The following is a 22,507-nucleotide window of genomic DNA, read 5'->3' on the forward strand; positions in this document are numbered from 1 at the left end:
ACTCTGTACACTAGGCTGGCCTTGAACTCACCAAGATCCACCTGCCTCTGCCTCCCAAGTGCTGGGATTAAAGGTGTGTGCCACCACTGTCCTACAGGATTTCTTCGCATGTCTTTTCTAGGCTGAGACTGCTGTGCAAATATCTTAGCATGCACATCACAAGCTCCTGCACTGAACTATACAGTTATCAATCTATTTAGTACCAGAGAAGGACATTCCTGTAAGAAAGCTAGTTGCTGTCATTTATTATTGACATTCTACTCCCATTTATTTATGTTTTTTCAAGACAGGGTTTCTCTGTGGCTTTGGAGGCTGTCCTGGAACTAGCTCTTGTAGACCAGGCTGGTTTCAAACTCACAGAGATCCTCCTACCTCTGCCTCCCGAGTGCTGGGATTAAAGATGTGCACCACCACTGCCTGGCTCCCTACTCCCCTATTTCAATCTATCCCAGTAAGGGCACATAGGCCGGGATATTACCTGCAGATCATGAACAAAGTTTAGGACTGAAAACCATTTACTTTTCTGAAATGTACTAAGTACCTTTTAAAAACAAATGCTACCTTTTCTGTATTTTTTAAACATTTACAGCCATCGAATCATTCTTCTTACCTTCCAGAAGGACGCTAACTAGAGGTGTACGGTCACTGTTTTTAGTTTGCTGGACCAGCAGCTCTCCATCATCCAGGACACGGGTCACGGGGTCACCCCACTTGATGATCCCATTCATAATGTAACTTGCATAATCCTCTTGGTTTGTGCCAAATGCCTATGAGGTAAAGGGCAGCTTAAAGTATTTTAGGTACTAAAATTGAAACTAAACTTCTGATCTCTTTCTGTCTCTGTCACTGTGCTGTTTGGGTCACACAACCCATTCCTTTCCATGTCCTCTTGAAAGGCATCTTGGATTAAATGATTTCCAACCAAAAAATGAAAAACTATCTCATTCCCCAAGGCACTGGATAAAAACTGGCAATAAAACCAGCTCTGACTCCACAGAAACTGGAGAAGAACCAAGCTGAGGGCTGAGATTGACCATAGCGGTGGGGAGCTCAGGTAGCCCATGTAAATCCCTCTGCACTGTAGAGGTAGAAGCAGGCGGATCTCTGAATTCAAGGCCAGCCTGGTCTACAGAGTGAGTTCCAGGACAGCCAGGGCTACACAGAGAAACCCTGTCTCGAAAAAACCAAAAATAAAATAAAATAAGATAAAAATTAAGATTAGTATAATTCTGTATACCTGAGATTCATTTAAGAATGACAATAAAAAGTTCCAAATAATATACATGTATGAAGATGTCAGTCACGATGTAACTCATTTTCTATGATAAAGGAAAAATTTTCAAAAGGACAAAAACTTAGCTGCACAATACTTAAGTGTATGTGTGTGCATGTGTGAATAAATACGAAGTTTTTATTGGATTAGCATTGCGTTCCAAACAAAGGTGACTCAAATGTCAGTGGTTATTTTATAGAATAATGAGTTAACCTTAAAACATTTTCCAGTTCTAATCATGTCTGATTTCAGTACATTTTAAGACAATTTAGTATTTTATTTTAGAGGTATCGAGGATGGTTAAGAACCTTAGAAACTACAGCAGTGAGAGGAAGCTGAGGTTGAGCACAAACTGGGATGCTCTGGAGATGTGGGGAGTGAGAAAGGGCAAGATATGAGTGTGCATTTTCTTTTTCAAAACTCATTATATTATTTGTTCATGCGCACACGTGTGTGTGCACATGTGTGTGAAAGCCACTTGTATGTAGTCCCCTTGGAGCCAGAAGAGGGCATCAGATTCCCTGGGGCTGGATACAGGCAGTTGTGAGCCACCTGACAGGTACTGGGAACTGAACTCAGGCTCTCTGTAAGAGCAGTGTACACTTAACCATTGAGCCATCTCTCCAGCTCCCAAGGTTCATTTGCAATGTCATAGTAGCTGTCATGGAAAGGAAGGATGGAATTTAGGTTTCTGCAGCTTGAGGTTACGTAAAAACCTAGAGAACTACTTCAGGGTCCACATGAAGAACTAAGAAATAGAAAGTCTCAAGACTGAATGGGCTGCTTTGTAAGACAGTAAGGTCTTTATCACAGGAAGGACTGGTCAGAGACCGAGCACTGATGTGTCTACAGTGAGATTTTCTCATGTTATAAAGCCATGGCTAACAGAAGACCCTGCAGCACGAGGTGGCAGGGCAGCCATAACTCTGTGGGGCCATGCCCACTCAACATGCACACTCACCGGTTTGATGTCGTTCTCCAAAGAAGCCAGGAAGTCCCCTCTCGTCACCTGCAGACTCTCTGCTTTTTCCATGTCCACTTCCACTTTTGTGCTGGCCTGGGAAGAAATAAAGCAAAGCATAAGCAGTTTTCCCAGCCTAAGAAGAGTTAACAGAATATTTTCACTTATGAAATTCTCAAATATCTGCAAATCATATATGTTAAAGGGGCTAATAGCTAGAACACAGACAGCTCCTAAAACCCAATAGCAAAAATTAAGTACTTGAACAGACATTTTCTCCAAGGAATGGAGATAATGGTGTCTGACCTTGGCCAAACATCTCCATGTCCTCTTGAGCTTTCCCAGACATGTCATGAATGCCCAACAGCACATGAAAAGTTGGCCCGACATCACTAATTCTTAGAGAACTACACAAAGTGAAGTGTGCAGGACAGCAATCAGGAGGCTAAGGCAAAAAGGTTGCAAGTTCAAGGCCAGTGCAGGATACATATCAATATCCTGCTTAAAATACCCCAAATAACAAAAAAAACAGCGAAATTCCACCTTATACTCACAGGTAGCTATGACTACAACCCCCCACCCCCTGGAAAAAAAAAACAACAACAACAACAAAAAAAAACCAACAACAAATAAGTGACAGCAAGGATGTGGAGAAACTAGAACCCTTGGGCTATTGATAGGAATGCAAGACACAAAGGTCCTCACAAAAATAAAACCAGGACTCAGGCCAGGTGTGGTGGAATATCCCTTTGATCTCAGCATTGGCAGGCAGAGGCAGATGGATCTCTGAGTTTGAGGCTAGCCTGTTCTACAGAGTGAGTTCCAAGATGGCCAGGGCTACACAGAGTAACCCTTTGTCAGAAGAAAGAGAGAGAACAAAAACTGGGCTATGATCTAACCACATCTTCTTTGATATATACCCCAGAGAACAGAAACTGGGTCTTAGGCATTTTACACCCATGTTTACATGAGCATGGAATGGAGCAGCTAAGGTGAGGAAGCCGCCCAGATGTCCACTGACAGGTGAACAGACAAGCAGACATGGTATGGACACCCAGAGGAGTATTATTCAATCTCAGAAAGAAGGAAACCTGAGTATCATACAATGCGGATGACAAGGAGGCAAGCCAGCCACAAAAAGACAAACCCTGCATGACTCCACTTGAGTTAGGGTACTCAAGGTCCTACAGAAAAGAGAGCCGAGGTTATCCTGGGTTGGGAGGAGATGAGAATAGAGGGTTACTTTTTTAGTAGATGTAACATTTCAGACTTACAAGATGAAAAGAGTTCTGGATATGGTGGAAGTGATGGCTGCATAGCATGAATGCATTTAATATCACTAAAACGTGCAATTAAAATGAGTAAGGTTACATCTATTTTAACACAACAAAGAAATACTCAGGGACAATGATGCCCAGCCTTGGCTGGACATCAGGATGCCCTGTAGAGTCCTTCTGGAGGTATAGATGCCAGCAGTCCCACCCTGAAGGATGCTAAGCAGTTCAGTGGAGGGGCCTGCTACCTCTAGTTTTAGATGGTGCCACAGATGACTCTGGTACTGAGCCAAGTTTAAAAACCACAAGTTATTCCAGGAGACTAAGAACCTAAAACTATGACTTACACTCAGGGACCAACGTGCCAAATACTCTGCTCCCTGCACATGGAGCTGACACTTGCACATCTGGAGCTGCCTGGACCTGATGAATGTTGAAGATGGCAACACTTTTTTTTTTTTTTTTTAAATGTGACTGGACTCCCAATAGCACAAAACAAGAGAATTTCATTTTTATTATCATTGCTTTTTTTTTTTTTTTTTTTAAGGCATCTTAAAAAACAGTGACTCTAAAACAAAACTGTTAGGCACATATCAACCTTCCATCGATATTTAAAATATTAGTCATGTTCCTATAGGAACACACTGCTGAGATTAAAAAAAAAAAAAAAAAAAAAAGGACATTTAAAAAGAAAAACTAAAAAGAAAAACGCAGCCTTGAAGGATAAAAAGAACTATGTCAGGAAACTGGATCAAGATGGCAAACAGAAAACATGTATTTATTTGCTTTCCTGCTCCAGATCCCAGCAAGTGACAGTAGCAAGAAAGATGAAAAAGCATGGACAATCTACCACTCACCCAAACATTCTCAGAAGCAGAGGATAGGGACTAACTAGAACGGAGGAAACAACAAAAGGGGAGGGGGAATAGTCCACAGCTGAAGAAAGGTGTGTCTAGTTCAATGAGTGCTGATCGGGATCAATAGAAAGAAATCCAGTCTGTCTAGACACACTGGTGCAAACCCACTGAACATCAAAGGAGAAGACAAGTCCCAGAGCTTTTCTGAGAAACGAAAACAAGCCGGTAACCCTGGAACAGAACTGGTGTGACGGTTCTCGCTGGCAATGTCAGAGGACAGTGAACCACTCAGTACTCACAGACACAACTAGATACCCACTCCAGAAAATGGCTCTCTCACTGTATAAGGAGGCACAGCTGAGCACTGTTCCAATAGCATTTTAAAATAGCCACAGCCAGAGATAATTTAATGTTAAGTAAATCATTGGCTCAATCATTCATTACATTTATTGAGTGCCCCTGAAAACTAGAAATAAAGCATGATATCAGATGTGCATAGTCCCTAGCCTCATGGCTTGTGCAGGCTGGTCTCAAATTCCTGGGCCCAAGTGGACTTCCCTATAGGCATCATATACAGAAATTCACTACCATGCCCAGTCTCACTATTTTGTATGTGGTAGTGTTCTAGACTACTGTATATCAGTCCAAAATAGTGTAGAGACCTTGCAAGTACTGACATGAAATGCTCTCCAAAATATACTGGAAAATGACAAATAAGAACCTCAGTACAATTATACACATGCCCTCTTCTATAAAGTATGTGTGCCTATGAATACAAATGTATATCCCAAACACTAGCTAACTCTAGAGAGGGTTAGAGAAGGGCTGTTGAAGCTTTTCTCATTTTCTCATTCAAAGATGTCTGGCATCTTTGAATCCTTAATACCTGAAACAGACAGGCTATATTAAAAACAAAAACAAAAAATATATGTATTGATCTCAGTTTGGGATGCCAAAAGCCTAAACAGCATGGTGTAGGCTCTGGCAAGGGTCCCATAAGAACATGTGTAAGAGGAAGAATTCCCATCTCCAAACGAGAAGCTTGGAGAGCTTGCTTTTCTAAGAAGCCTCTCTTGAGCACTAACAGGTCCCTGGAGCGATACCTCAGTTTTTCCTAAAGGCAGTACCCCCAGGGACCTAGCAACTAGGAGATTAAAGGAGGAGGCTCTAGAGTTTGGGGCCTAAAAATATAAACACAAGTGGTTCCCTGAGGCCTTGGGTGTGAGGGGATGGAGGGGTTGGTTCCCAGGGCTGACACACTAGTAGTGTTCATTTCAAAAATGCTAGTATAGAGTAGATTCTAAATGTTTCCTAAATCAAGACATGTATGATTATGCAAGTTATCCCAATCTACTCTGTATTAAAATTAGCCTATCATATGGCTGTTATATGTCAAATACACGTGTGTGTGTGTGTGTGTGTGTGTGTGTGTGTGTGTGTGTGTGTTTAAATTTAAGTCAGACATTGTAGGTTGTATGTGCAATCCCAGCACTTGAGAGGCTGGGGCAGGAGGAGAGAGTTCTAGGCCAGCCTGGACTACACAGTGAAGATAGTTAGGGCTACATAGAAGACTCTGGTCAACAATAACAAAAGATAATAAATGAATTAAAATGTCTAGGAGTGGAGGCACTCCAGGCACTCCAGGAATTTTTAAAGTTACCTAAGTGTAAATAATATTTCAGTGCTAAATTATTTCTGCTTGTTCATTAAAATAAATGTTGGGTTTTTCCTAGCTATTTTATCAGTATCAACACAAATTTAATTTTAAAATTCAACAACTCAGAATTTCATGCATTTAAAAACCCTTTCCACCCCATTTGGTTGAATTAATAAGCTATTTTCTGCATTTTATTTGTGTCAGTTAATCAATACAGAAGCAGCAACACCTTCAGCTTAGACACAAACTCATAAGCTCGTATTTCAACACCAGCAAATATCAAGTGGTCGCCCTTATGCTTCGTAACCTTCTAAACCTGACCTTTCCAGGCTCTTATCATTCCTCTGAAATTAAGGGAAGAATGACATTAATCAGCCAAAAGGTCTACAGAAAAGAAGAAGTTATTTTATTGAAGCTCACCAACACAGCTCAGAGGGTTGCTCCAGCTGTAACTCGTGTATTATCCCTTTCAACAGATAGAGAAGAAACTTGGGTTATGAGTTGTCTCTAACTGAAGCAGAAATTCCTCTCATGGAGATGTAGTTGACCAAGAGCACAGGTGTCAAGTACAATGGCACAAACACCAGACAGTTCATGACTAGATGTCCACTTGTTTCAGAAAACCTGAAGCCACTGCCTACCAGGAAGGCTCATCTTGTCAACCTAGCTCAGTCTTTGCTTTGGCCCAAATGTTTTGAAAAGAAGATAGAAATAAAACTTAATTTTTGTGTCCGGAAGACTTGAATATCCTAACTGCTGAATGCTGTCGATGTTTTAAAGTTATAACCAACTTTTAAAGTTTATTTCTTAAATTTATTATTAGTATGCTAGGCAGTGGTGGTGCACGTCTTTAATCCCAGCACCCAGAAGGCAGAGGCAGGTAGATCTCTGAGTTTGAAGCCAGCCTGATCTATAGAGTGACTTCCAGACCAGCCAGGGTCTGGGGGCTGAATGACACTATGTGCTTGTGGTAGCCAGAGGACATCTTACAGGAATTACTTCTCTCCTTCTACCAGATGGATTCTGGGCATAGAACTCAGGTTGTCAGGCTTGGTGGCAAGCACCTTTACCATCTCACTGGCCTCTTAATTTACAATGTTTATAGTAAGAAAGAATAAAAAAAACAAAAAAAAAAAAAAAAAAAAAAAAAAAAAAAACAAAAACAAAAACAAACCCAAAAAACCAGGACCTTCAGGGATGAATGGATCCATATAATCCAGGGCCCAATACTATATCCTCATACTACCTAAACCTTTGGGGAAAATGGACTATAAGAGTTACTGGTGCAATGTAGGGAATTTATGAATATGACAAAGTTTGATTTAAGAATACATATACTGGGCTGACATGATGACTCAGCAGGATGTACAGGACTGGAGACCTTAACAGTTTCGGGACCCACCCACAGTGCAAGAAAAGAAACAATTTTTGCAAGGCTATCCTTTGGCCCACACACAAGTGCCCTGACACGCATGCATTCCACATCTCCCCTCTTTTTTTCTCTCTGTCATACACATTAATAATAAATAAAAAATTTAAAAACAATATATATGTAGGTTTACTTCTTTACAAAATATACACGGGTGATGGGAAGATTCAGCAAGTAAGGACACTTGCTACCCACGCCCCTCCAAACACACACACAAATAAATACATTTCATACAAATTTTAAAAACTACATGTACTGTGTGCTCAGTGTTTATGGGAACTATGGGATCTTTCAAGATGAGTAAGATGTGAACTTAGATGGTAGAATACTGACAAGCCATCCTTTTCTAGAAAAGACTTTACAGGTCACATAGATTCTGCTGCAAAATAAGATCTGTCATTATAGCATAAATGCAGCCACAAACAAACATAGTAATGGATATGACTGTGTCTTTTTAAGCTTTATTCAGAAGAACTAGTGGTTGGCTGGGTTGGTCATGTGTGGCCTAGCACCAATGGCAGGATGCCCCCAAATTAACGAGGACATGCTCAGCCTCATTCTTCAGGTTTTTACCTCCTGTCTGATCTGTTGTAAAAGTCAATATTACTCTCCTTGGCCCACATGGTAAAGAGAGAAAGAATGGCACAAGGCATTCATGGGCCATATGTTCCACCTGGCCATTGATTTTCCTGACCTTTATGTGTCTGTTCATGGCCGTGGACTGCGCTGCTCGAACCAGACCTTCCAGCTCAGCGCCACTGAAATTCTTAGTCTCCACAGCCAGTTCCTTAATGTCCACATCCGCAGACAGTAACTGATGTCCTCTCATCCTTGCGGTGTGGATATGAAGGATCTGTAGTCGACCCTTCTCATCTGGCAAGCCTGAGGAAACAAAAAGACAGTTCCCTGGTCTTCAGAGTCCATCAGAGATACAGTTACAATCCTAACACTTTTCTCCCAGGAAATCTGACAAAGAGTAATAGTAAATAAGACACTGTTCTCATGAATGAACTTTGAAACCACATGTGAAAACACAGGTGTGAACCACACCACACTCACAACACACACACGCATACAACTCATACCACATACCACACATAACACACACACCAGACATATATGCACACTCACACACACCACACAATCCCCACATGTACACATACTGCACACACACACATCACATGTATGCACCCACATCAGTGACCTAACTTTACTTACCTATCTCCATTTTAACTTCCAGTCTTCCAGGTCGAAGGAGCGCCTCATCTATCAAATCTGGTCTATTGGTCATTCCTGAATACAGATATTAAGAATAGTGAGCAAGTGATCAGAATTAAAGTAAGATAAAATTTGCTTTAGTCTATGTAAAATAGTAAAAGGTGGTGGTGTACACTTTTCATCTCAGCACTCAGGAGGCAGAGGTAGGAGGATCTCTAAGTTCGAGGCCAGCCTGATCTATAGAGTCGGTTCAGGGACAGCAAAGGCTACACATAAAAACCTTGTCTTGAAACACCCCCCTCCCGCCAATAGTAACTTTCCTAAGGACATTTTATAAAAGTCAAACACAATGCAAATAACACTAAACTAAAAACAGCATTTAATTTTTATCTAGTAGAAAACACTGCAAGACTTTGTAATGAAATGTTTTTTGTTTGTTTGTGTTTTTGATTCAGCGAGAGCAAGTAAGTGGCTAAAAAGAGAGAGGGTTATGGCCTCTCCAGCTCACAGGTCTGTTTTTCTGTATGCAGCAGTCTCAATGTTTAACACTTTTCCCTCCTAAAAAACATCTTAAGTAGCAGCTCAGAACGTACAACAGGTAAAACATTCTAGGAGAGCAGTGTAGGCCCCCAAGCCTGGCTGGAGTAGGCATCGTCCACACCTGTCCTGTATTTCAGACATACCAATAACCAGGATGTTGTTCAGCTGCTCGACACCGTCAATCTTGGACAGCAGCTGGTTGACAACGGTGTCATGAACTCCAGTGCTACCAGCCATGCTCCCTCTCTGCTTGCAGATGGCATCAATTTCATCAAAGATGATGATGTGCAAGCCACTGTTAGCACCAAGCTATGATGGAAGGAGATTCTGTTAAAGGTCACAATCTGAAGGCATAATTAAACAAACTAATCAAGAAAGGCAAAGCAAAGCACTCTACAGGTTGATTTTGCTGCATTTTGACTAATAAATATAGGTGAGTATAAATTAAATCATGGTTGTTGCCCTCTCAAAGGCGTTGGAATTGTAAAACAGCTAATAATTCATTAGCCAAATTAACATGGGCTTTCTAGCAATTTATATTTAGTAATTAAGCCTCCTGTGAGGGACCAGAGGGAGGAACATGCTAGAAAATATCTTTCAACTTAAACTGATATACAGTAATCCCATGGTTATTATGGGGTGTGATGACATCTCAATGTGTGCATACAATGTGTAACAATCAGGTAAATGACATATCCACCACTTCAAACATGCAACACTTCTTCATTTGGTACGCAATCAAAATCCTCTCCACTATTTTGAAATTTAGAATTAATTGATGTCAATCATGATTCTTTTACTTTCTATGCTTAACACTAAAAAGAAAAACAAAGAACGGAAAAACAGAAGAGAATGAACATAACCTAAACATGAAAATACATAAATAATATAAATTAAATGATGAGTATAGTGAACCTAAGGGCTAGATATGGTTAGAATTCATTAATCTCTGGTAAAAAAAAAAAAAGGAAAAGAAAATTCTCCTTTTCAGGCATGAGATGTGTGTTTTGCTTGAGTCATGTCTATATAGCCCTGGTTGGCCTGCAGTATCAATTCACCTGCCTTTGCCTCTGCATATCTGGCCTGTGAAAATACAATCTTTCAAAGAGGTTTAAGGGGCCACTGAAATGGCTCAGCAGGTAAAGGCTTGATGACCTGAATTCAATCCCTGAGACCCACACGGTATAAGAACTGATTCCCACAAGTTTTCCTTTCACCTCCACACACATGCCGTGGTATATACATATCCATATTCATACACACATACATATATGCAGACACATGCGTGAGCGTACACACACACACACATATGATGGGAGATGTCATTCTGTAAATTTGTTTCTCTTCTTGGTTAATGATTAAGCCTTGTTGGCCAATAGGAAAGCAAGATAGGCGGGACTAGGAAACAAGGAGAAGATGTAGTAAGAAAAGTCAAGATGTAGGCCATGAGAGGATTAGAGTCAGACTCTCTCTCCAGTAAGACCATGTGGAAACACTTAGATAGAAATGGGTTAATAGTTAAGACAGAACTAGCCAATAAGAAACGCTAGTAGCAGGCCAACACTTTATATCTAATACAGCATCTCTGTGTGTTATCTGGGGCTGATGCCACTGTGGGACTAGGTTGGCAGGAAAGTGCTTGTAACACACACACACACACACACACACACACACACACACACACACACACACAATTTTAAAGGAGGCTTAGGGATGAATGATAGCTCAAGCCTGATGGTCCCATTAGATCCCCGAACCCTCTATGATAGACGGCTTGTTCCCAAATGGGAGCACCTCCCAAAGATGTCAGAGGTCAATCACATATATGCACACAAACTCACACAAATAATTTAAATTAAAATAAGAGATGGATTTTTTTTAACCTTAGAAAATGTGTTACCTTAGTAACAGTTGCTAAACAATTAAAAATCAAGTTAAAAACTACTCTTTTTTTTTTTTAAAAAAATGATTCATCTATTTAATTTATGTGCATTAGTGTTTTGCCTATGTGAGGGGGTCAGACACCTGGAGCTGGAGTTACAGGAAGCTGTTAGCTGTCATTTGGGTGCTGGGAATTGAACTTGGGTCCTCTGGTAGAGAAGCTAGTGCTCTTAACTGCTAAGACATTTCACAGTCCTAAACACTACTCTTATCACCTAAAAATAAATGCTATTAATGTTATAAAAGATTTCTATTTTTAAACTTACAATTATTTATGGCGTTGGTGTGTGTGTGTATACATGTATGTTGTGTGAATCACGGATCACAAGAGGTCAGAGGACATCTTGTGGGAATTGGTTCTATCCTTTAACCATGTGAGTTCAGGGTTCCCTAACCCACTGAGTCATCTAGCTGGCCTCTACAAATTTCTACACTTTAACTCATTTAAAGAATGGGAACTCACCACACCTTGTATTCTCTTAAATACTTACTGTTCTTTGAAAACAATTTCAAGTACTTGTTTCTGTTTCTATTTTTTTAAAGTGAAATATGTTGCTTATATTTATTAAAATTATTTTCATGTAAAATGTTTTGAGCATATTCTTTCTCCTTCCCTAACTCCACCCAGATCATCTCCATCTCCCTACCCACCCAACTTCATGTTCTTTCTTTCTCTAAAATACAAAAAACAAGTCAAAACAAACCAACAACAGAAAAACAGTAAAAAAAAAAAAAAAAAAAAAAAAAAAGACAAAAAGCACGCACACACAAGCTATGGAGTGCATTTCGTGTTGACTGTTTCTCCTGTGCATGGGGCTTGCTCTGAGCGTGGCTGATATATCCAGTGCCAATCAACACATTGGAGAAAACTGATTTGTTCTTTCCCAGCAGGTATCAAGTGCAAATAGCTTCTTGCTTAGGGGTAGAACTCTGTGTCCACCTCCTTTCTCCCAGGTGTGGTTTTGTCTAGTTTGAATTTGAGGCGGGCTTGTGTGCACTGTCATGGTCTCTGACTTCATATGTGCAAAGATCCTGTTGTGTCTGGAAGACTGTTCCCTTGAAATCATCCACCACCTCTGGTTCTCACAATTTTCCTGCCACTCTTCCCTGTTGAACCCTGAGCCTTGGGGAGCAGGGTTTAATAAAGACACTGCACTTAGGGCTCAGTACTCCAAAATTTCTCACTCTCTCTAACTGCAAAGAACATAATTAGAGAAAATCTGGGAAAATATTTGAAAACATGAAGAGATCATAAGTACCGAAGGCAACTAGCCAAAATGTTCTCTTATGTATTACTATGTAATACTTTCAGCCTTTTGCTTTTCTAGTCCAGTTATTACCTTAAATCAACTTCCAAAATTACAATATGATTATTAGTAGCTCTCTAGTATTTCATCACGAATGGTTTCATAGTTCAACCCCCATACTCTACATTAATTCCTTCCTGTTAAATATTTAATTATTTCTAATTATATATGTTGCTTCAATTAATGTTTTTACACCTAAATCCTTGACAAAATACATAATTACTTCCTAAATGCAACTGTTAGGTTAAAAGATACACTGAATATTTTAAAGACCTTAAGATAGAGTGTCATATGCTCTTCTAAAATAATTTATTGCTTTTGTTTTGTGGTCCTGGAGATAAATTTTGGGTTATAATCTTAGCCCCTTCAAAAATTTTTTTAAACAGTTAAGTAAGACTGTGCCTATTTTGGTATATTCTCACAATTAAGAAATATTAAAAACATTAAAAAATAATTACTAATTTGACAAATTAATAGTAGTATCTTTCTGTGTGTGTTTGGTTGGTTTTAATGGTACTAGGAACTGGTTTTTCTGCTTCTAAATCAAATTTTTCTAATTACTGAAGATGCTGGCACATTTTATAAATTATATGTTTTTGAGCTGTAGAGATGGCTCAGCTGTTAAAGTCTAGGCTCACAACCAAAAATAGAAATGACATATATATTATTTTTTACCATTGCTAAATTTTCTATTATTTGATTTGTCTCCTGTATGTTTTTATTACTGATTTATAAAAATGCCTTTCAATTAAGCCTATTAATATATTTTGTAAATCAGTTTGCCCTTTGTCATCTTACTATTATTTATAGCATAATTTCTGCTAAGTAGAAGATGAGTGTTCTCTTTCTTTTTAGTATTTAAACAGTCTTAGAGATTTTATTGCTGTGAAGAGAAACCATGATCATGGCAAACTCATAAAAAAAAAAAAAAAAAAAAAAAAAAAAAAAAACATATAATCCGGGTGGTTTGCTTATAGTTTCAGAGGTTCAGTTCACTGTCATCATGGCAGGGAGCATAGTGACATGCAGGCAGATGTGATGCTGGAGGCGTTACGAGTGTCCTACATCTTGCTGGCAACAGGAAATTGACTGACACACTGGGCAGTATCCTGAGCATAGGAAACCTAAAAGTCTGCCCCTACAGTGAGTGACACACTTCCTCTAAGAAGGCTATACCCACTCAACAAAGCTGTACCTCCTAATAATGTCACCCCCTATGAGATTATGGAGGTCAATTACATTCAAACTACCACAAATAGCAAATATCAGTTTTTATTTTTATTATAACTTCTAAAAAATCCATCACCATTACACAAACTGATGGTTACCTATATTTTCTTCTCTTTCAAATTTTACAATACATATTAATTTTTATCTGGGGTCTCTGTGTGTGTGTGTGTGTGTGTGTGTGTGTGTGGCGCGCGCGCGCGCATGCACATTCTTGCAGAGGACTCAGGTTTGATTCCTAGTATACATAACTATAACTTCAGTTTTGTGGGATCCAATGCCTTGTTCTGGTTCTGAGAGCACCAGACAGGCATATGGTACACATTTGTATGTTCAGGAACTTACAAATACACATCAAATAAAATAAATAAACCTTTTAAAAAACCATGTTTACTTCTAAATGAACACTGGAATCATTCTAAAAAAAGAAAATCCTGCACCAATTACAACCAAAAAGAAAAGGAAAAATAATGTGAAGAATGGGGCTGCGACGATGACTCATTTGACAGTGTGGCTCACTGCATAGGAACGATGCCCCCAGTTCAGATCCCAGCGCCTGTATAAAAGCGGGCCAGTAGTGTGCACCTGAAATCCCAGACTAGGTGTGCGGAGACAAGCAGATCCCAGGGGCTTGTCAGTCAGCAAATCTAGCCAAATGATAAATGTAGGTTCAGTGAGAAAATAGTCAGACATGGTGGCCATGCCTTTAATCCCAGCAATTGAGAGGCAGAGATAAGCAGCTCTCTGTAAGTTGAAGGCTAGCCTGGTCTACAGAGCAAGTTCTAGGACAGTCAGAGCTATTATAGAGACAAAACCTGTCTCAAACAAACAAACAGACAAACAGACAAACACAAATTATTCTCTTTCCACAAACATTTTAAAAACTAAATTGAAGTTTAAAACATTTCATTTCTCAGGTTCATTGTATATACTGAGTAGATGTCTAGACAAATGATACTTTGCGTCTTAAAAAAAAAAAAAAAAATCCATGCCAAAAATGTACACCCACAGAAAAACTGGAACTTCAAGCTTGACTTTGCCAGAGAGCACTTCTTCATAGAAGTATAATTAACTCAGTGAAAAGCCAGGACACTCTTGTTTATGACTGCAAACTGTAGGATTTTATGTTTTCAAAAGACATTCATACCCTGGCTGGGCATGGGATGCAGAGGCAGGTGGATCTCTAAGTGTGAGGTCAGCCATGGCTACACAGTAAGACCCTGTCTGAAATACAAAAGGCCATTTATGTCCAGGGTTGTCTGCTTAATGGGCAAGAAAGAGAAAAGAGCTACCCTGTCTCCATGTCCCTGTTTCCATGACCCTGTCTCCATGCCCTGAGATATGTGTTGTCGCAACTTCCTTCTCCGTCTAACCCTGAAGTCATCTATTCAAGAAGGATGCTGAAGGCTACAAGGCAGTGTTTGATGAAATGATCACAGGGGCAATCTGTCCTAAACATAAACCAGCACAATCCTGACTTCTCCAGGGCCTTGCTGATCTTGTGACCAGCCACCAGTCCTCCCCTCCCCAACCGAGTCAGAGCAATAACATCAAGTTTTACAGAGTCTTAGTTTGAGGCAAGCTCTCATTACAGTAAGTTAGGACTCAGGTTCATACACCAATGTAACTGAGTCATCAATTAACAGTGTATCACAGGACTGAACTTTCCACAGTGCAACCTTCTTCAACTTATTGGCTTCTGACTCTGCTTTGACCAGTGGCAGCCTTTCCCATAGAAACAGGGCCAATGCTATTGAGCCCCTGGCAACAGCCTTCCAAAGTGGCTGTTCTAAATTTATCGAGTTGACCTATATGGAAGGACTCATTTCTGTCTCCCTGGCCTGTCCAGAGTCACAGAGGGGAGGCTTTTGTAACACACATTTACCCTCCATGGGTTCATTAGCTGGGTATACAGAAGAGGCTGGATATGATTAATATCTATCTAGAAATTCTTTGCCAGTGCACTTGTTTTCATTAGTAATGCCATATTTAAGCTGTGAGTTTAAAAACAGTACCAAAGTTATCTATGTAACTACATGGAAAGTCTCAAAGGTGAGATTTTTATGAGCTGTTCCTTTAGACTACATTTCAACTCATCTTTGCTTAGTGTATAACAATCACGGCCCATTAGACTCAATTTTATCTTTTTAGGTTTTCTGTTGTTGCTGTTTAGCAGTTGACACTATTTATAGGGACTGCTGCCTCATGTTTTCTTTTTTCTAAATTTCCAAAGAACCAAAAGAAAAATGTCTTCGTAAAATATACAAAACCTCATTTTCTCTTTCAATAACCCTTTCTTAATTCTAAGATGTATTGTGCTATTTCACCATCTTTGAGATTACAGCATTAGCAATTATTCCCCCTGTTATCAAGAGGATTATAATGGTAACAAAGTGGAAGAAGGCTGAAGTTATTTGAAGAACAATGCAAGAGTTCCATTGACTTCACAAGACCATTGTTGGCCATACACAACTCAACTCTACTCAACTCTACTCAACTCAACTCAACTCAACTCAACAGAGAGTTGAGAAGAACATCCTGACCACCTTGTAGGAGGAGGCGCAAATCACTCAAATGTTAAAGTGAATGGGAGATTCAATCATTTATTTTTGCAGTGCTGGTGACTGAACCTAGGGCCTCACATAGTACTCCGCCACTGAACAATATCCCTAGCCTAGGAACTCATATTAAAACTAAAATATCAATTTTCCTCTCAGGCTCTTAAAATGTCATTCAGTGACTTCTAGTTCTTTTGTTTCTGTTTAGAAGATGTCTGCAGTCATTGAGAGGACATCTGCTTTACTCAGTCCTCCAATCCAAAGTCAAGTTTACCCAGAAACACTTACAAACACACCCAAGATGTACAACCAAACGTCTGGACAACTTGTGACACATCAAACAACTGTCACAGTTAAGAAACTCAGGTCTGGTTTCTATTTTTTTATTTTTCTTTCTTTTTTTTAGGTCTGGTTTTTAAATAATATTTTTCCTAAGGCCCAAATCTAGCTTTTGAGTTTTTAAACTATAGCCAATTTAAATACAGCCCTTTGAGCCCTTGATAACTTGAGCATTCTCCCATATCATTACAGGTGGGAATATTGGTAATGGTGTAATTTGAAAGGCACTACTCCATAACAGAGCTGACTCAGTATGACTAAGGTATTTACTTCACATGGGACTTTACACATGGAGAATTTCTAAAGTCTAGTCATGACTTAACTTCCCTCCTTTCTCAAAAGACAAATAAGTTCAAATGTTTAGAAGCAGTGTGGCCCAAAAGCATCGCTTGAAAATATAGCCAAGACCTGTTTTTGAACACGTGAGTAATTAATGGCATTTCACATCATGTAAACCCCACATAATCATCTCTAGGCCAGTGGTTCTCAACCTTCCTAATGCTACAACCCTTTGATATCATTGCTCATGTTATGGTGACTGCCAATCACAAAAATATTTTCATTGCTTCTTCATAACTATAATTTTGCTATTAATATGAATGGTAACATAAGTATCTGATATGCAGGATATCTGATATGTGACCCCTGTTAAAAGGTTCTTTGACTCCCCAAAGGGGTCGCAACCCACAGGTTGAGAACCCCTGCTCTAGGGCAATGCTGAATGTAACTATTGATACCAACTATGCATTTCCTGCGTTGTTTCAAAATATAGTTCACAGGTCAGTTTTGTGTCTCTGGGTGTCACTCATCATGTAAGCCATACTAAAGCTTTAGTGCATTGGTCTTATGCTCACATACCCTCCTTTGCTCCTCTTCGGCATCAGCAAAAAGCTTACGGATGTTTGCCTCTGATTCTCCCACATACTTGTTAAGGATTTCTGGCCCGTTAACCACCTTGGGTTCTCTTGCATTCAGCATCTTGCCAATCTGTCGAGCCAAGAGAGTCTTACCACAACCAGGGGGTCCATACAACAGGATGCCTTTAACATGTTTGCAACCTAAAAAGGAAAAAGACGCAGACTTACACCAACTCACAAAAAGCAAGGAAGACATCTAAAGGAAGATCTGCCTTCTTTACCTGTACCTCAGGACAAGCCACCAATGTCACTTACATACATTAATACCCACATGCTGAGGACAGACAAGAATGAACAGTCAAGTCTGTTACATATTTTTAAACAGAAGACCCAGAATCCAGCCCTTACTGCTTTTGTATTTGAAGCGGGGGGGGGGGGGGGAAGCTGCCAGCTGCTGATTTTTAGCTCCCCCCCCTCTCTTTCCCAACTATCATTTAGAATGAGCACTTTTACTCTGGAACTGTCTCTTTGACCTAATATCTAGCTAGGAATTATTTCTTGCTTCATTTTTCCTTTGAGAGCCAGAGGAAAGTCTGCCTTGGGGGAAATCTAATGGAAAATACATCTATTGCAAAACAGCAGGGTATGGGGACCACATCTTCATCACAAGATAATAGGTCGACCAGCCGAAACAAACTTGGAGAAGCAAGTGTGTCTGGATTGGATGGGTACACGAGAGTTCTGAGGACTAGATGGATGGCACCAATTTGTAAATAAAGCTAAATGTCTTCATATGACAAATGTATATGTCTTTTTAGGGCCACCCAGATGGAAATGAAGTTTCAAAAATAGTATTCAATTACTTGTCACTAATAAGCCAAACTAGCAAGACTGACGATCTAGACTCCCCAGAGCATCTCCGGCTGACTCTTCCTAGCTGTTTGTTCAGTTTTTTAAGATGAAGATGACCTGCGATTCTCTTTACTCTTTGGGGGGCACTAACCTTCACCATTGCACTCTTACAGCCAATGGTTACCGTTGAACAGTTTTTCTTTCTACTACACTGAAATAGCACTCTGTGAAGTAATTCACCATTAGACTTCAGTGTTGGTCTCATAAGTACATGTGAAAAAAACTGGAAGCGCAACACCCAGTGTGTACCTGTGAAAAAACATCTCTTTCGGAGATGAGAGTCGTAAAAACTATCTTTAAGGGGAAAAGGCACAATGCTACCATTGACCAACAGTGAGTAAAATAAATCACATGATACAACTAACTACTAGAAGTTTTAGACTCTGATGTAGAAGATCTTTGGGGCTGACAGTGACATCAATATGTAACAGCTTTATGTCAAGAAAAGACCCCATTAAAAATTCTTGAAAACAATGAGATCCGTACCCATGGCTTAGCTCACAGGCAGGCAGAGAACTTACCACTGACTCAGGAAGGCTTGGCACCACAAACTTTCTCATCACAGAGTAAAGCTCTGCCTCCAAGAACCACAGCAAGTAAAATGTCTTTGACCTCCAGCCCAGCTCTCAAGCAGGAGGTTCATATTATGGGGTAAACCTGGCTCTTCTCCTGAAAGCCAGCACCACCAATCACAGCCTACATTCAAGCCTCAAGGACAACTAAGCTTTGGAAAGTGACTCTTAATCTTCCTGTTCGAGCCAGCTGTTACCATTCAACTGTCATATGCACAGGCCACAGGCAGGTGGTGGGAGGGTTCAGCGGTTAAGAGCACTTGCTGCTCCTCTGGAGGCTCTTGGTTCAGTTCCCCATGCTCTCATGGCAGCTCACAACTGCCTCTCACTCCAGTTCCAGGGGATTATGCCATCATCAGATATGCACATGGTATACCTACATCCATGCAGGCAAAACCCTAATACACACACACGCACGCACGCACGCACGCACGCGCGCACACACACACATACACACACACACACACACAAAATAACCCTGAAGAGGGAGAGGAGGAGAGGCAAAGTTTGACGAGGGCCTACAGAGTCCAGGCCTATTCTCGTCTCATCTTGATTTTCTCCAAGATTGTCAGCATCCTCTTAGGGATAACCACTTCCAGAATAGGCCACACTTTCTTGGACATGCTCTTCACATCCCCACCTTGTGTGCCCTGAGCAAATATGGTTACAGAGCAGAGCAGGAGCAAATTGCAGCACTGTGCTGGCTAATAGTACCTCCTCCCCCCACTATCCAGTTTCAGTTCGGCTCCTACAGCATGCCATCTTTTGCTTGTCTTTGTTATGTTTTTCCTAATTCTCCTTATGAATTATTGAAATACTCAGTTCTTCTCAAGAGCCACCTCATGGCACTAATTCTCAGAGATGACCTAGATTCCCATTTCACATGTTTAAAAAGAGAGATTGTCAATCGTGACCTCCCTTCCGCTTCCTGCTTCACCCACAGACCCTGGCCAGCAGACACATTCATTCTCAACCTCAACCTTGGCTCTCAAAGGAGTTTTCCTTTCCCTTCTCTGAGGTTTGCATTTGTCATTTGTTTATATACCTTCTCTCTGGGGTGGTATGCTGTTTAAGGGAAAACACTGTTTTATTGATCTTTAATCACAACTGATCTAGTATAAATGCTTAGCCCATAGCATGCACTCAAAAAAAAGGCCAAATAAGTAATTTTTTTTATTCCTTTTCTTAGAAATTCAAAGAGTCAGAGAGAAAAATACCATTTTTCAAAGTTACTTGAAGCCCTTAATTTATGATCTCACTCTTGAACTAATTTAAATTTTAAAAGTAAAATAAATAAATAGACAAATAAATAAATGAATACTGTTTGTAGTGACCAAGCCTTTGTGGGGTTAGTACAGCAAACTGTACATGAATACCAGAATGGGAACTTGGCAATTTTGTTTTTGTACTTGAAAATTGCTTAGTTCAGTGTGGTCTTAATTAGACTAACTTGTATCTTATAAGTATTTCACAAAATACTACCATGAAAATGAAGAGAATAGGCTGTAATGCATTCCTATGAAATGCATTATATGTTATCTTTGACATGACAGTACAATCAGTGCATCTTAGCGTCTTCCAGGCAGTGCCCGTCCTAGAACCCTTCCTAGCATATCAAAGAGATACACATTAACAAAAAGAGTTTCAAAATCCAGCTCCACAAAAGAATCAGTTATCTGAGTAAGCAGTGGAAATGAGACCTTGTTATTACTATTATTATAGTCGGTCCTGACTTATTAAATAAGCACGGGTCTCTAATTTTCAGTGAGTCATATAAACTGATTCCGTTCAACAAAGGTGTATTAGGCTCCTGTTGAGAAGCACTGAGGGAGGTGTTAGGGATACAGACAAGCAAAAAGCAGTCCCTACCTGCATGGAATTCCTGGTTTAGTTGGAAAGACTGCAGTCAAGCATCTACACTATACCTTATTGTATCAATGAAAAGTATGAAAATATCTTTGGCATCTACCCGAGGAAGACTGATTCCACTGAGGTGACAGGAGAAAATTAGGACTGGACACAGGAACAAAGACATGCTGAATCAGGACTGGAAGGGTGAGTAGGGGGTCATGTTTGGAGGGTGGAAAGGAAACAATACCATAGAGACTAAAGGGAGCCACAGGCACAGAGTATGGGTATAGATGCCTGTAGTGACTTGGTATGGCCAGAGCCCTGGAGGTGCCTAGAGACTGACAGGCCCTGTGGCCAACCTCCACACCATGCCAATGAGTTAAAATTGTATGTATTTATTTGGTTGGGGAGGGCACAAGCATACCATGGTTGGAATATGGAGGTGTGAGGACAACTAGAGGAAGTTGATTCTTTCCTCCCATCATGTGGGTCCTGGGGATTGAACTCAGGTCATTGGGCTTGGTAGCAATCATCTTTGGCCACTGAGCCATCTCACCAACTCACACATGAGTTTTGAACCTGCAGAGGATGGAAGGGTCACTGAAGGGATACTCCGCTTTTTTTTTCTGCAGAGATGGGCTCACTAGTTGATTGGATTTTTGCCAGTTGAACTTTTATCACTCCAAGTTCTCTGGGACCAGGGACTCAAGGCCTCAGGAGGAAGTCCCATTCCTCTGCTAGCCCAGCTTTTCTTCTGAGCTTCATCTGGCTCTGATTTTGGGGGCCCTCTGATCCTAGGGTAAAGAACCATCTGCTGCAAGTTCTATCCCTGCTTATTGTTATATAGTGATCAGTGATCAGTACCTAGGACCAGTAAATTAAATATAAAAGAGAAGATATAGAAGAATGTTATAAGCACTCTTTCCCACAGCCACATCAGCCCCAAATGAACACTCAGACTCTTATATTAATTATAAACTTTGGCTGATGACTAGAACTTCTTATTGGCTAGCTCTGTCTTAATTATTAACCTATTTCTATCAATCTATGTATTGTCACGAGGCTGTGGCTTACCTGGTAATGCCCGGCATGGTGTTACTCCTCTGGCAGCATTATGACTCTGTCCAGCGGGCTCACTCTGCCTACCTTCCCCAGAATCTTACTCTTCTGGAAGCCCCGCCTATCCTTCCTGCCTGGCCACTAGCCACACAGTGTTTTATTCATCAACCAAAATGAGAAACATATACACAGAAGGACATCACCATCAGAAGAACTGGTAAAAATTATTTAAATTATTTAAGCTGACATTTTTTTCATTCATTCTCATTCCTTCCCCACGTGTGTGTGTGTGTGTGTGTGTGTGTGTGTGTGTGTGTGTGTGTTGCTTTTGTTTCTTTGGGACAAGTTCTCATACACTTCAAGCTGGACTTGAACTTCTGATCCTCTTGCCCAAACCTCTCATGTGGAGGAATTACATGCATACAACTTGATGCTCAGCTTAGACTGTTCTTTCCCATGAGTAGTCTAATGGAACTCCCTAAGAAAATGCATATACTTATCTCCTCATAACTGAAGGGATTCCTAACTCTTTAAGGTCAACCATGAAGACTACATAAAAGCCACTGAGGAACGCAGCTCATTTAAAGCACTCGCTTGTTACATGCACTTCCCTGCTAGCCTGGTTTCACAGCTGCATCAGCCCCAAATAACACGCAGAAGACACTGTATTAATTA

At 40.3% G+C, this 22,507-nt stretch overlaps 1 protein-coding gene across 3 annotated transcripts in view; it reads right to left on the reverse strand.

Annotated features, from left to right (window-relative positions):
* Positions 1–22,507, reverse strand: part of Nsf (N-ethylmaleimide sensitive factor, vesicle fusing ATPase) — a 290,174-nt gene that overhangs the window by 38,205 nt on the left and 229,462 nt on the right. For all 3 annotated transcript variants that reach the window (XM_051178621.1, XM_051178613.1, XM_051178607.1), the window contains exons 9-14: positions 17,440–17,639; positions 9,353–9,518; positions 8,670–8,744; positions 8,146–8,333; positions 2,235–2,330; positions 611–767 (exon numbers count right to left, since the gene is read on the reverse strand). In XM_051178621.1, the coding sequence (XP_051034578.1) occupies positions 611–767; positions 2,235–2,330; positions 8,146–8,333; positions 8,670–8,744; positions 9,353–9,518; positions 17,440–17,639 (882 nt within the window). The remainder of the gene's footprint in view (positions 1–610; positions 768–2,234; positions 2,331–8,145; positions 8,334–8,669; positions 8,745–9,352; positions 9,519–17,439; positions 17,640–22,507) is intronic.

The sequence above is a fragment of the Phodopus roborovskii genome, unplaced genomic scaffold (assembly GCF_943737965.1).
Source record: "Phodopus roborovskii unplaced genomic scaffold, PHOROB, whole genome shotgun sequence".
NCBI classification, from domain to species: domain Eukaryota; kingdom Metazoa; phylum Chordata; class Mammalia; order Rodentia; family Cricetidae; genus Phodopus; species Phodopus roborovskii.